General features: G+C 38.3%; 1 protein-coding gene across 1 annotated transcript in view; it reads right to left on the bottom strand.

Annotated features, from left to right (window-relative positions):
* The window catches only part of rps6ka5 (ribosomal protein S6 kinase, polypeptide 5), a 50,405-nt gene that overhangs the window by 13,521 nt on the left and 20,345 nt on the right, over nucleotides 1-16,539 (bottom strand). Inside the window, exons 10-12 of the mRNA XM_030126606.1 lie at nucleotides 11,795-11,920; nucleotides 7,203-7,336; nucleotides 4,428-4,521 (exon numbers count right to left, since the gene is read on the bottom strand). Of these exons, the coding sequence (XP_029982466.1) occupies nucleotides 4,428-4,521; nucleotides 7,203-7,336; nucleotides 11,795-11,920 (354 nt within the window). The remainder of the gene's footprint in view (nucleotides 1-4,427; nucleotides 4,522-7,202; nucleotides 7,337-11,794; nucleotides 11,921-16,539) is intronic.

Below are 16,539 nucleotides of genomic sequence, written 5' to 3' on the forward strand. Positions count from 1 at the left end.
GATAGAACGGAGGAATGGGTGACAGAAATGTAACTAAACAAGAATAACTTTCACCAATATTTTGCTCAATCCTGTGAAAATGACCCTAACGTTAACGCGAATGTTAATAATGCAGTGTTAGAGTCTGGCCTGGCTCTGGGTACAGGCCACACAGGCAGCTGCCTAGGGCACCATCTGCTGGAGGAGCCACTAAATTGCAGACAAAAAAAATACACTAAAATAAAAAAAAAAAACACAAATAGATAAATAAAAAATATCTGTATAATAAACTTGAAATGCACCCTTTACACTTCCTTGACATGTTTTCTCTTAAATAAAACATAATTAAGCCTCAATATGACAAATCTTTATTCCACTTATCCCACTGTGTGGATTCTGTCATTCACATTTCTTTTTCACTATTAAAAGGCATGGCACCAACTCACACAATTTCTTAAGCATGCTAAGTATCTAAACAGTTTGAATTATTTCTTATTGTATATTTATTTCTCTTAGACTTATGGTTCATTTATGTTCATTCTTTACCAATGTATGTACTGTTTTACATAAATCTTGGATTCCTTTTACAAATCTATTGTACAAACCAATTCCAGCATTAATTCACAGTCTCAAACATTTTACATATTGCAAATCAACATATCAGTGACAGCCAATATTTTGAAAATTTTCATAAGTCAGGCTGAGGGTGTTCAAGGACAAGCCAGGACCCATGCCTCTCAGTGAGTGTTTGTGCTAAATGGGAGAAAAAAATCCATCAAGGTATTCCAGAGATGACAGAAATGAGGTCATGGCATCCTTGGTCTTTCGACACCAGACTTGTGTGTTTAACCATTCCTGAAATATAGAGGGTCTGCACGTGACGTCACTGCTAGCAGAAATCACCATAGTTCCACCCACTGAGTGGCAGAAAGAGGAAGATGAGTGGCAGCGTTAGCTTCAATACTTTCTAACCTGAAGAACAATATTTAATTAAAAATGGGGCAGAGCTGTTGTGAGATTGATTGCATTTTCAGGTTCTTAAAGCAGTGGGAGCTATCGTTTACAGACACTGAAAGACAAAGAAAAGAGAAGGAGATGGATCCACAAATCCAGGAAACCAAACCTAGATCTGTGGATCCTGTTTGGTGTCAGCCAACATTAATTTCTGCTGTATTTTTGGGTCAAATCAGATCTGAAATGACCTATTGTTTTGGCTAATGTTCCTTCTTAGTGCAGCTCTTGGTTTCATGATCAGATCTTTCCTGGTTTTTGTCTCATTTTGTGACTGTGAACCTTGTGCTCCTACATGATTAGTAAACGAACTGAAACTGAGGCCAACCTAGTTTTACAAATACGGAGGAACTGGAGAATAAAGCTACGACGGAGTATTAGGACCACAGAAGAAAAGAAAAACACTGGTCACTACCAGAATAAAGTCAGAAAATATGGAGATAAAACCTGTAATTTTATGAGAATAAAGTCAAATACAAAAAGAATCACTATGTTTTGAGAATAAAGTCGTAGTTATAAAAAAAAAACCTCATAATTTAACAAAAATGTCATTTGTTTATGAGATTAAATTCGTCATATTCTGACAATAAAGCCATAATATTACCAGAATAATGTGTTAATTTAAACCAGGTGGTGTAAATCTGCTAATTTCCCAGAATCCAGTGGTGCCCTGCTGGTCCACAGCAGTAGTATCTGTGTTGGATAAAGGACTGGATCTGAACTAGACTCAGTAAATCTGCTCAGTCCCAGCAGATCATGCATAGATTCACTGGGGTCAGTCCACGCTTGACTGGAAATGACCTTTGGATCAGCTGGTTCTGGGCCCTAGTTTTGGAGCCTTTGGATCAGCTGGTTCTGGGCCCTAGTTTTGGAGCCTTTGGATCAGCTGGTTCTGGGCCCTAGTTTTGGACCCTTTGGATCAGCTGGTTCTGGGCCCTAGTTTTGGACCCTCTGGATCAGCTGGTTCTGGTCCTAGTTTTGGAGCCTTTGGATCAGCTGGTTCTGGGCCCTAGTTTTAGACCCTTTGGATCAGCTGGTTCTGGTCCTAGTTTTGGACCCTGGTTGTCAGTCCTGATGAAACCATGTATATTAGTTTCAGGTCCAAATAGCGCTGATCCCCTCCCCCCTGGATCAGGTCTGGATCCTCCATTTGGGTCCACATGTCAGTGTTCACGGACCACTTGTTCTTTGGTAGCTCGTACAGATCCATGTCCAGTCCAACTGTCCTTCATTTAATTTCAGATTTCACATTTTCCTTTTCTCTGGCTGTGTTTACTGCTATACTCCGTCATGTTGAGCAGGTTGGTTTAAGACACTCAGTCTGACACTATGTGCATACCCTCAATAGTATTGTAAACATAATAGGAGGTGATGGGCAGACACACCTTCTAACAGAGAAGCATCCAGTTTTCAATGGAAGCTTCTCAAGATAGAAAGCAGAAGACGAAGTCCATTTGGAGCTACTGTAGAAGCATGGTGGACTCTGAACAGTGACCCACTTCCTCTTCAGCAATGAAAAATTGATTCTAAGATAATTAAATCAGAATTGCATTTGTCATTGTATTATATAGGCATGAAAGCAAAATCATGGATGTTACATTCCATTTCAGCAAACAGATCCTCCTTCCACCTTAATTTTACTCAATGAACCTTAAGTCATTACTAGGGATGTAACAATTACTGGTATAACGATAAACCGCGGTAAAATTGCAGACGGTTAGTATTACCATTTGAATCCTAATTATCATGATAACCAAGTTTGATTACCGCACTTTTAGGAGAAAAAACCCTATGTAAAGATCTGCTTTAATGTCAAATATTTGAGTGTAGTTTTAATTTATTACAATTTTAATTTTATTACAATTTTAACTTTATATACCTAATATTTGAAACCAATTTTCACTTTTAAAGTCTTTGAAAGGGTTCATTAAGCATCTGTGTGTTATTTATGCAATAAATTATATACATTTTTCAAATCAGATTTTATATTTTTTGATGTGTTTTTTGTCCTTTTATGTTTTTATAGTAGGTTAAAGTGGAAAAAAATAATAGACAGATGAAATAGATGAAGTTGTGCTGAAAAAACAGATCCCAAACATGGGTATAGTAAACATTTGTTTCTATAGTATATAAAGGCCAAATCAAAAGGACTGAAAAACAGACAAAAGAGGCTCAGACCACTAAGGGTTAATATTTGAATGTTTCTGCAACTGAAGGTACATGGTGTCAATTATTTTATTTGTTGTTGTTTTTTTTTTTAAATACAACTTGGTTAAATTATTTCAGTGTGTGTATTAGTACTTATGGAACATTTTGAGCACAATTTCAACAATACCGCAATAATAATGATAACCGTGATAAATTTGGTCACAGTAACCGTGATATGAAATTTTCATATCATTACATCCCTAGTCATTACTTTGAGTTTGATGTTCAGTGATCTAGATTTATTTATTCAGTTAAATTATTACTTTATTTATTACTCTAGGTATTTACTACTTTGACTTCTAAGTATAACAGTTTAACACTTACCTTCTGATAAAGTCAGACGAGTAGACTTCAACAGAAAGTAGGTATACAATAGTAAAGTGTTATAAAAAAAAAAAAAAAAATCAGGGTAAAGTGATATATGCTGATTAACTGGCCATCATTTGTAATTTACTAATCTCTATTTCACAGTTGGAAATACAAGTTCATAACATGTGCATGCTGTTGAGTAAAACAACAGATGAGTAATTCTACCTTTTGTGTAACAGATAAAGCAAAAAAAAAAAAGCTATGTTTTTATCCCACAATGAGATCAAAACATAATGGATGAGTAAAAGTGAAAGAGGCCAAACAACATAGGAGGGGAATAATGTGTCTGGGCAGCGGGGCAGAGTTTCTCATTAGTGCTGAGTCTGAGGAACAAAGGCAGGTCTGGGTTCAGCCATGCAAAGGCAGTGTTGCTTTGATCTGGGTCACAGGCCTCTGAGGTACAGTAACAACCCTGTGGAGCTCATCAGGACTAAAGTGGTGCTCCGAGGCTTGAAGGACCCAGACTAATGAACCTGTACACTGCCAGCGACACAGTCGCACCTTCCCCACAACTGAAGTAAACCGCAATTTGAACTCGTCTGCTACGTTCAGGTTAAGTACGCATCTCAATCAGCGATTCAAGCAAATGTGGGTCGTTTTTGATTCGGTGCTACAAAAAAGGTGTTTGTACAGCTGCACCTTAAAAAAATATGCTTGAAATATTGAACACATGGCGTGGTGTTTGTGGGACAAAACACATGAAGAGATAAAGAAAGACCTCGAGGGCTTCCAGCATCCCCATTAATCTGTACCGTTCCAGTTCCAGGACTTAATAAGGCTGCAGCCCTCATGCGTTCCAAAAAAAAAACCAGCGATACAGCCGTGCAAACAGAAAACACACCCGTTGTCATGAACCTTACCTGGTCGTGGTAGATTTCATGTAACTTGACAATGTTAGGGTGCCCATCGCAGAGCTTTAGGGCTGCTATTTCCCGCTGAGTCTGCGCCTCCATTCTACAGCAAAAAACACAAGCAGGAGTCCATATAACAGTCACCTAATACAATACAGACACAGCACAGAGGTAAACCTACCTTTAACCAAGATTTTTAATCAGGTGTTATTCCTGATCTGTTCTGGAGCACTGATGATGACAAGACGAAATGGTTGTTTAGTTCAAATGTATATAAATTAGCATTATTTGTTTGTAAAGCCTGGAAAAAGCAGCAGCTGTGTTTGTTTAAATAGGTCAGTACTTTGTTTTGTTCATATCTATTGTGCCTGTTGTCTGCTGTTTGATTTTTGGTGTCTATTTTTGGTGTCTTATAAGCCCATGTAAGGGCTGGGCATGTTCTTTATACAAGACGCAATAATAAAAACATTCATTCATTCATTCACATTCTTGTATTTTCATTTGAATTATATATTTGCCCCTAAACTGTCAGTATAGTGTAAGATTTACATTTGCAGACATATAGGTGACACCTTTTTTTTTTAAGCTGAGGTTGGTTTCTGGGGTTAGCTTTTTCCCTTCAGCTATTTCCTGCCATAAAGCAGCTCAAAACTAAACCACATGACAGAAAAAAATGCTGTCATAGACAAATAGGCACAATCACCACCTGTACCTAAAAACATTACCGTAACCTAGTCTTGCAACCCTAGTGTACTATTTTCACAGAGAGCCTTGCATTATAATTTAGACAACAGAAGAGGGAAACATAATCAGTTCCTACTACATCAGGCAAAATGCTTTTAAACAGCACCTTTAAATCCAGTCTATTTTATCTCAGAGCAAACTTCAAGAATGGTCCAAAGCAATAATGAGGACCCAGATATTTAACCTTAATCGTCTGAGGAAGTGTGATTTCTTTTTCAGGGTCTTCTGGGATCTCTGTAATTCTGTTAAGGGGCTGCATGTTTGTATCAGGAGGACTGCTCCAGTGAGGCTCACCATTATTGGAGCTATGATGTTCACTCTCTGCAATGTTACTGTGTGTGTTTTCCATTCGAAAATGTATAAAGAAATGGCAAAATTAAAAAAAGCTTCTCATTAGGGCAACAACTTGAACTACTAAGTCACTGATAGATAGCTGTAGACTTTTAATACCCCTCGACCAAATATAGTGTGAGATTCTGTTGAAAGTTACTGCCCTATAATGTAGATTAGATTGTCTTTGTACTCAGATATTATAACTGCACAAGGCACAAGGTCATTTGACCTTGAAAAAGTACGTCGAGGTGACCTATTTTCAAAAGGCTTCTGCTCCATGCCAAGATGTATCCACAGTATAAATTTGGTGTAGATATCTCAATGCATTCTTCAGATAATGCGATTATGTCGTTGAATGGACAGACAGACAGACGGACAAACAAAATGATTACAATACCCCTTCGGCCAGATGTTGGCTGAGGGGTAAAAATGTCAGAATTAGAATTACACCCCTTCCTTCTCAAGCTCTCTCATTTTTGTCCATATAAAAAGACAAAATATAAAGATATATGACCAAACATTGTTCCATGCTGTTATGGAAAAGTGAAGTCACTTTTTTAAGCTTCTTTTCTAAGCTCCTCCTCACTTCCAAAGCCCTTCATGGCCAGGCACCTACTGATCTGAAAGAGCTTTGAGTTCCATACAATCCATCTAGAGCATTACGCTCTCAACACGCAGGTGCACTGGTGGTGGTCCCTAGAATCTCCAAAAGTAGGACGAGAGCTAGAGCCTTCAGCTATCGAGCTCTACTACTGTGGCACCACCTCCCTGCCTCAGTCCGGGAGCAAACACCCTCTGTATGTTTAAGAGTAGGTTAAAAACGGTCCTTTTTGATTAAGCTCATAGTTCGGGTGGCTCAGGCTGCTGTTATTCATGCCGATAGGCTTAGACCGCTGGCAGATTCATCATCATACACAAGCTCTTCTCTGCTCCTCCTCCTGTCTGACCTCCCCTCTGCTCCTCCTCCTGTCTGACCTCCCCTCTGCTCCTCCTCTCTCCTAACCTTCTCCTCTTCTTCATGCCCCAGCCATGGTCTTATGCCATTACATTGAAGTGTATAATCAGCTTTGAGACGTGAAGCAGAAGATGGATCAGCTCTTGTAAACTCAGCTCTTGTAAACTCACAGTCTTTTGCCCCGTTTCCACTGTGTGGTATCGGCTCGACTCAACTTGACTCGGCTCGGCCTTTTTGCGTTTCCATTATGAAAAAGAACCTGGAATCTGGTACCCGGTACTAGTTTTTTGGTATCACCTCTGCCGAGGTTCCAGGACTGAGGACCAGATACTAAAAGGTGACGTACAAACACTGCAGACCACTGATTGGTCAGAGGTGTTTCTGTGACCCGCCATTTTACAAAAAAACAGATGCGGAAGTTGACAGTAAATATAGCGGTACATTAATCCACATGATAACAGCCCAAAACTACACCATGGTTGGTCGAGGAGATTCAGTCTTTGGTGGCCGACGTAAAAATTCAGACGAGACAACACGCAACGAGTGAGTTTATCAGCAACTCTCTGAGCAGACGACACGGAAGTAACGCGTCGCATCGCTATGACGACCAGGTACTGTAAAGTGGGTAGTATCCTGTAATGGAAATGGTCTCCAGGAATACCGAGTCGAGTCGAGTCGAGCTGGCTCCACGTAGTGGAAACGCAGCAATAGTAGACAAACACATGTGAGTGAGTAGGGTGTGAGCCAAGCACCTTTTGCTGACGATCTTGACTGCATATTTCTGTCCGGTCTTCTTGTGTGTGCACCGTCTGCAGATGGAAAAGCTGCCCTCTCCCAGAGCGCTGTCCTTCAGGTCCATCTCATAACTCATGTAGAAAGGGGAGTCCTATGGAACAGAATGGACCAACAATCAATCAGTCAAATTTTATTTATCGAGCACCGCATCATAACAAACGTTATCTCCTGACACTTTAAATTTAGAGCTGATCTAAACCAGCCTCTTAAGCAAACAAGACAAGATGTCTGGTCAAACTAACAGTATGAGTACACACAGCTGACAGGCATCATTAGTTTCAGTGTGAGGTCATAACAGTGGTAAGGGAAAGACTTTTTTGGAATATATTGATCAAATTAAATTTATGTAAGAGAAATGAAAGCCATAGCAACTTGAAACACTGATTATGTCAATCATTCAGTGCATGAAAAAACAAACAAACAAATAAGTGCTGAAAATCATGGAAAATTACTGTACCTAGATTATACAATATTTTACATTCAATGATAAGTTCTTGTTATATGCTATTAAAGGACAAAAACAAAATGAAAGATGGACAGAGTTCACTCTGTCACAGCAGATTAATGTGAACAACTGATGTTGTGTGGATTTGTTACTGGTATTATTTGTGCGAACATAGTATACGATATTTTGTTCATGCTTTATTTTCTTATATTCATCATTTAATAGGTCTTATGTATTTTATTGTTTTTGTTTTGGAGTTTTGTTTGTTGTGTTTTTTCTCTCTCTTCTGCCCAGTTTACTCAGTTCTGGTTGTAGTTACTGTTTCCATTATAATTATCACCATGGTTGTTACTGTTTGTATTGTGGATACTTCCTTGTGAGGGTCTTCGCCACCTTCTTCTCTCTTGCTCTCTCCCCTTCACCCCCCACCCCCCATGTCAGGTCTGGCATCGAAATGTGGTTCAGCAAAACTCATTACAAACACAGTAGAATATCAAGGGGAGCTTCATATATTTTACAAAGTTACCCTTGGCAAAGCAAATTTGTTCAGCACCAAAAGGAACCAGACTACCATTTTGCTGTTAGGATGCTGAACAAGACAAGTAGAATAAGAACAAATAAAATTAAAAAAAAAAAAAAAAGAAAGATGGAGCAAAATGAAATTGCCCCCCTCCCCCCCCAAAAAATGCATAAAGAGAATAACAACAGAAGCAACTAGATGAAAAGAACATTAAAGATGAAATCAGAAAAAAAGATGTAAAAGGTACAACAAGACAAAAATGTCCAAAAAATTGCAATAAGATGCAATTGTTGTAGAACATTTAGCAAGACAAAAATTACATAACAAATGTTAAGAAAAAAAAAAAAAAAAAGTGATGTGAAAAGCACAATAATAGGACCAATGTCCCTGTACCTCACCAAAATGTTCTATAAGGAATCTATAACAAGGTGAATTTGCGAGGTTGTCAGGTTGCTATGTTAGTCCTGTGGTGTTGACACAGGAGATCAATCTCCCAAGAGAAGTAGGTGGTACTTTCACTGGAGGATAACTCAACAAATTAAATCACCGTCCATATATGACTTTCTATCAGTGCTCAATAGTAAGTATATTGATATCTCTAACCATTTCCATGGTATAAACCATCAAAATATAGATAAAGATGGAGGTCACTTGTGCCTGGCCTATACCCTGCCAGTGGTGAAAGTTGCTGATGTTGATGTTTTAAAAATAAATATTGATATAATATTGAATATTTTAAAAACTTGGCAAAAAATTTCAGAAATTAAAATATGTGAAAACTGTTTAACTTTGTAGACATTGTCCCAAGGAAGCTACATATAAAATCTGAAATGAAAGCGATTTAGTATTTTCATCAGAGAAGATGTTTGAAGAAATTGCGACGAAGATGGCAATGACGAAGATGGCAATGACAAAGACGGCGAAGATGACAACGACGCAGATGAAGATGACAAAAATGATGAAGACAACGCCAGACACAGCACCTTCACAAGAAATAGCTCATGGCCTATTGGCTGGTGAGCTAAGAATCACACAAAAAAATAAACAAAAAAGAGGTAACAATTTATGAAAAAGAAGATGAAGTAGTATCAAGAAGAAAATGACAAACAAGGTAAAAGACATAAGACGTACCAAAACATGCCTATAGTCATTAATTTTACAGTTTAGCCAAGTGCCTATTTTGTTTGCTGTTGCACATGCTGGCTTTCAACATTAAATCAAAATAAACAAGAGCAATCTAAGTATTATTGATTAGTGTATTATTAGTAGTAGTAATATTTCAATTTCAACTGTTCTTCATGGTCAGAACATGACAAACACTTGCCAAACAACAAAAAATTGCAGACATTGGGCCTCATTCAGTAATATGTGCATGGAAATGTTCTTACTTTGTGCATAAAATAAGTGCGTACACAAAAACACCGTGGGATTCATGACACCTGTGCACTGGCCAATTTTGTTCCCTGAAGAAGCGCACTGTGGCCCAGGTGAAAAAAAAGTGGTTTGACGTAAAAGTTGATGCCAAAAAAACCCATTAAGGACCAGAAGAAAAGGAAGAAGGCTGGTGGAGGATAAGGTCCACCTGATCTAACGCCACAGGATGAGAGAACAGCAGCAATAACTGGACAAACATCCATTCACGATGAGAGTGAAGGGGTGTCAATTTCATGCTTGTTTATTACATTTGGCCAATATATTAGTAAATTAATGATTTTTTTTTTTTTAAATGTTAATTAAATCTCTTCATAATGAATGTGGCTTTATATGTTCTGCATGTACTTAAAAGGTACGTGCTTGCATTTTCTACGTCAGTTCGGCCTTCCTCATTTGTGCATACGCATGGTCTGAGCCAGTTCTAAATTTGTTCAGAGTAAGAACAAATTCGGGTAAAAAAATATTGATGAATCCCGGATTCGTGTGTCAAACAATCATACGCAGAGTTTAAGCACAGATTTGTGCACACGCACTGTTTCTAAATGAGGCCCATTGAGAGGGAAAATATAAAAAACTAGTTTGTCCAGCATCAATGTATGCATATCGGCTAAAATGTGCTTAGAGGTCTTATTTGTGTCTTTGTGCATAAGAAATCAATCTCAGTGAATCCAAAGGAACTTTGTGTTGGTAAATGACAGTTGTTCAAATGGACAGGATTTCAGTTCTGTTCAACATGTTGATGCTCATATGAACTATGTTTTCAGCTCAAAAATGAACAATTTCAGCACAATTGATGCTATATTTTCATGTCACAAATGGACAAGTTCTATTTGAACTGAACTGAGCTGAAAAACAAATCTTCTCTTCTTTTTGATTCCCCAGTTTTTCTTCCCAGATTCTCTCCTCCATATCACATGTTTTATTTGTACAGGTTCAATCTGGAGTATGGTGCTGATCCATCCTGCTTCTGTTCCACCAATACATACATGAAGAATGGCACACAGCACTGTTTACATCAACAGTTTTACAATAAGAAGCATTTTTAGACACAAAGAACAATTCTATATTGTTCTTTCCTCTTTAGTCTGATGCTAAACTATCCAATAAATAATAGTGCTCCTAGTTTTTGCACAGGGATCATTAGTGTAAACGCTGACATGGCTGCAGAGCATCAGTATGATGGGATCCACAACAACCATGTCACATCCGTCCACTGACACATTTAGTGTTTTTGTGTCAGCTGGGATTGTTTTAGATCCACAATACCAACATTTATGAAGAAGAGCACAATTAGCAATAGGAAGTCTAGAAGTTTATTCCTAATAAAGTACTGGGACTGACCAGAGCATCATGGGTAATGTCACATCCGTCCACCAGCAAAAGTTTTCACATACACGTGCTATTCCAAATCCAATATTTATGAAAATAGAGCTTCCACTGTCAGAGAATATCAGTAGTCTGTGCACAAATGGATTAGCATTATTTACACACACTTCTATGACTTTAGGACAACTGGGTTTTTTTTGTTTTGTTTTTTTTTACCAAAATGGCCACTCATTTGACCCCCTAAGGAAATTTTAGCTGATAAGAAAAGTCAAAATATTTATCATGATATAAAATTACACCATAATAAATATCATCGTTTTATAGCTCTGCCCTAGTCTGTTATGCAAACAGTGTAAAAGATGTTGCTCTATAAGTTACTTGTCAAACAAACATCGAGGTTTTGTGCTTAACTGAGAAAGGACTAAAATTATCTTTGTCTAATGTAAAAATCTGATGGCGAGTCTGATGAGACACTCAATACACTCAAATCTCACTTCAATCAGTAATATACCGAATCGATTTCTAAACCAATATCCACCCAAGCTGTTGATGATTGAAACTCCTTGACTGCACACAAAGCAATCCACTGCAACCCCTCCATCTTGTTCTTCATTATGTTGTAAATATACTCAAGCGCATTCATGAACAAACACCATTAAATAAACAGGCTGATCTCAACTGTAGGTATGAACCCGTGTAGTTCAGCAAGTCAAAAAGTTCTTGTTAAAAGGGAAAAAAAAGAGAAAAGAAAAGCCATCTATCCGTGACAGTAACCATTAGCTTTGGTGTGTTTGTGCAGGAGGATCCGGGTCCATTCGTCTTACCTTCATCATGGCGCTGCGGGCCACGGCAGCAGAGCCAGGCCTCTCCGAGCCCCCGCACAGCTGGACAGGATCGTCCATCACCACATTCCTTTTGAACAGGATGGAGGGGGCCATGAAAGAGTAGCCCTGCAAAAACACAAACAAAGAAACTCCAATTGTTTATCTTTTACTGAAACATACAGTATGGACTGGGCTATAAGATACGGACAACAGACAGATGGGCCTGAGCCTCAATACACACACCATGGAAATCACCACACTTGAATTTTCTGTCCTCTATACAGTACTGTACAAAAGGCCTAGGCCACAGGTGTCAAACATGCGACCCGGGGGCCAAATCCAGCCCGCTAAAGGGTCCAATCTGGCCCCAGGGATGAATTTGTGAAATGCAAAAATTACACTGAAGAAACTAACGATCAAGGATGTTCAAATTATTTTAGGTCAGTTCAATTTAAAGTGGGTCAGACCAGTAAAATACTATCATACTAACCTATAAATAAGGAAAACTGCCATTTTTTTTCTCTTTGTTTTAGTTTTTTTTTTAAAAATTCAATTGCACAAAAATGTTTAGATTTACAGACTAGCCTTTTACAAAAAAGTGAACAACCTGAACAAATATGAACAGCCTGAAATGTCTTAATAGAAGCATGTGGAATTTTAATAATATTCTGTCTGTTATTAAATGTTTTGTGTATTTGTTGATCCACTGTGATCTGCAAGTTGTGATACACATGTATAAATGGCAAACTCAGACGTAATATTGTTAAAATTGCACTTAATTTTCTTAAGAAGTTTATATTTGTTCGCATTTGTTCGTGTTATGTTCAAGTACAGTACGTAGATGTAAAGATTTTCATGATCTTACTTTTTTCACTCAAAAACACAGAGAAAACCTTGGAGTTGACATTATTTATCAGTTCTTATCCTATTATTTATATTATTTTACTGGTCCAGCCCACTTTTGATCATATTAGGCTGTATGTGGCCCCTGAACTAAAATGAGTTTGACTGCCCTGGCCTAAGCCAACATTAGGTTTGTTGGTTTAGTAAAGTTCTAATAACCACACATATGCACTTCTTAGTCTCTGGATATATATGAAGTATGCATGCCATTAAAACAAAAGTTTCAGGGAAAAAAACTGCTTCTATAAACCAAAGTGGTAGTATTTAGTGTGAGCCACCTTTACACTTAACATGTCTGTAACCCTTTTGTCCAGACAATATGAGATTTATTGCATTCATTTTCTGGTGTTTTATACATTTGTTTCATTCACCACATGTCAGATGCTGCTTCTTGTCATTTGGACAGAGCAGAGGTCACACTAAAGATGACTTAACCTAACCTTTAGAACACATTTAGTTCAGTTTTTTGTGTTTCTTTGAAGGCTGTTCACATATTTCCTGTATTTTCTTGTTGTAAGAGATGAGATGAGATGTGATGAGATGAGAGGAGAGGGGGGGGGGGGGCTGAAAAGTTCCTAGCCTGACTAGGAAGGAGTTCTTCCACAGCAATGAATCTAGGCATACATTAAATTCAACCTCTCCTGATACTAACTGCATGGTTCCCTTCCAGATAAACCCACATTGGATAAATAATTTAGGTGTCTGTATTGTCTGTCTAGTCCAGTTTGTTATTGAGGTGAACATTTACTTAATAGTGTCCGCTATCTCAAAGTCCAGTGTGGATCTGTGAGAGAGGAGTAGAGTTTTACCCCTTGACAAAAACAAGATCTCTTTAAGTATGCTATGTTTATAATAAGTTTTCTGCTTTACTAGAGCGAGGGGATAAATGTGAACTTTAAGTTGTGATAAATATTGTTATTGTTATCTACATATACATTTTTCTTTTGGGTTTAATTTGATAACACACAAACTGTTTCACTGTTTCGATGCTCTACTTCATATTAATTAATATTATTAATTAATTAATATTAATGAATTAATTAATTTGACACTAACAAAAGATTTTATGTTTTGAATAATCACAAATAACAGTTTTTCCCCATCATTCTCATTTTTTTGCAACTGCTTAAACACATTACTTAGGATCCAAACTGACAAACTAATAAACAGGTGGACTTTAGTTTTCCACACAAAACCACTGTTTGAGAATATAGCGATATAACAGCTTCAGCTCCCTGTTGGAAAATGACAGAGGTTTGTCAGACTCCGACTGAAGGGCAGGCTGTACAACTCTGACTAGAATGGGTTTAGAGGGTTATACATACACTGAGCAAAAATAGAAATAGCATTAGGTGTTGTACAACATATTAAATCTAATACAGTTTATTTTATTGATCAATGTGGTACAGATTGCTGTCCAATAGAACGCGACTGTGGTGTCTGGCACTCAGGGACATTCGTGTGGACAAGGTGGAGGCTGGTTGGAAAAAAAAAAATCACCATTCAAGTGTCTTGTGTGTCCAGTCCACCACTGGCTTCCCGTAGAGCAGTGTTTTTCAACCTTGGGGTCGGGACCCCAAGTGGGGTCGCCTGGAATTCAAATGGGGTCGCCTAAAATTTCTAGTAATTGACAAAAATTAAGTAAAAACTTACTAATAAAAAATATATGGTGAGTTGTGAGAGACAATCCCCGTCCATAAAAGACATGACAAACTGTGAGTCTGAAACTGAAGCACTGTGGTTCTGTTTCTATGTCAAATGTTCACTGTGGTTGGTTTAACCAATTTGTGGTTGGAACCATTTCAGTGTCACCGTCCAAAGCCCTTAGTTTGGGACTGAACCAGTGCTCCAAATAAAACAGATTACCCACGTCACAGAGCTAGCCGTGTGACTAACGCAGAAGTGTTTACAAAGTGTTTGACTGAGCTACCAACATACACTATAGCAGTGTTTTTCAACCTTGGGGTCGGGACCCCATGTGGGGTCACCTGGAATTCAAATGGGGTCGCCTGAAATTTCTAGTAACTGATAAAAATAAAAAAATGTACAAATAAAAAATTATATGGTGAGTTGATAGAGACAATGTCAATACATAAAAGACATGACAAACTGTGAGTGTGAAACTGCAGCTCTGTGGTTCTGTTTCTGTGTCAAATGTTCACTGTGGTCAGTTTCAGATGCTGCAGCTCTTTCATAATTCATAGTTTCAGTTCTTGTTTGTTCAGTATTAATTGTCCTCCTTGTAAATCACAGCTGGACTGACTGGACAGATCCTGACCAAGGAAAATCAAATTCTCCCTTTGTGCAGTAATCTACACCTGGATTTACTGCCTCTGTCCACAATAATATACATTATATAGACTAAATGTCCTCTAAAATTAATGTTAATTTGCAACAAACTATTACATGATCAAAAACAAATTAATTTTAGCAGAAAAAAAAAAGGTCCATTTTGAATGTCTGAGGTCGCCAGAAATTTGTGATGTTAAAATGGGGTCACGAGCCAAAAAAGGTTGGGAACCACTGCTGTAGAGTGACACACTGTCTTGGCAAGATTGTCAACTGTGGCCAGTGGAATGTTATTCCACTCCTCTTTGAGGGCCACATGGAGCTGTGGGCTGTTATCTGGAAAAGGAAATGGAACACGATTGCCGACACGTCAATCAAGAACATCCCATGGGTGCTCTATGACGACCGATGGTTCGATAGTGAACATTCAACTGTGCACCAACTGCTCTGATGGACATCCCTGCATCAAGCATGCCAATGGCACGTTCCCGCATGATTTGCAACGTCTGTGTTATGGTGACAAGTGATAAAATTTGACATTTTGAGGTGACCTTTCATTGTCCCCAGTATAAGGAGTGCCTGAATACTGTTAACACTGTTTGAGCAGCGTCTCCACATGTCACACCTGTGCTGTGAGTAGAATCACTGGATCACTGAGCAAGTGCTCACTCTCAGAGATGGACACAACGTTTGTTTACAAATGAAGAGAATTAACCATGTTTCACAATTATAAAACATCATGAGCTCATTTTGGGCCGTGCATCTCGTGTTACACAAATACTGCACATGGTCCATTTATATTTTTGCTCAGTGTGGTGTTGATATTCACAGCTATCAACAGTAAGGGGAACCAGAACACACTCCAGACCACCAACACCACCCAACAACTTAATGCTTCATCTCCACAGTCTCTAGCATTCACTGAATAAAGTGTGAAGCTTATCATTTACCTACATCTGTATCATGGTATCATCAAGTTTTCTACAAGTTAAGAGCCAGTTGGTCACAGCAACATAACAGCATCACATAACATATTTATACGATCATAAACCTAATAATCAAATGAGGATGCACTGATACCACTTTTTTCCAGACCGAGTACGAGTACAAGTACATCTGAGTACTTGCCGATACCGAGTACCGATATGAGTACTTAATAATCCCATTCCCGTTGTTAGTTCCTTTTGTAAATGTGCTTTATTGTCGTTGTCATTAGTCTGACTGGAACAAAGTGCTGCTACTGACATTTAATGTGTTGGAATGAGCGTTTGGCAATTAATCCACCAGGGGGCGCCGCTCTGAATTAACCATACTGGACAAATACCACAAAGAAGAGGAAAGTTTAATTAGAAGAAGAAGAAAGTCAGTAATACCAAACCTGTAGACGACAGAGGCAACACTAATGTGATACTAATGTTGCAGCGTTTTCTCTGGTAAGGTTTAAAAGTTTAGCTTCAGCAGGAAGAGAAAAGACAAATGAGTGACAGGTTTGGTTTTCACTTCCGCTGGTGGCGGTCCGCACCGCTCCGTACTCCCGCTGGTATTCTCTGTCT

This window comes from Sphaeramia orbicularis, chromosome 22 (genome assembly GCF_902148855.1).
Source record: "Sphaeramia orbicularis chromosome 22, fSphaOr1.1, whole genome shotgun sequence".
Classification (NCBI taxonomy): domain Eukaryota; kingdom Metazoa; phylum Chordata; class Actinopteri; order Kurtiformes; family Apogonidae; genus Sphaeramia; species Sphaeramia orbicularis.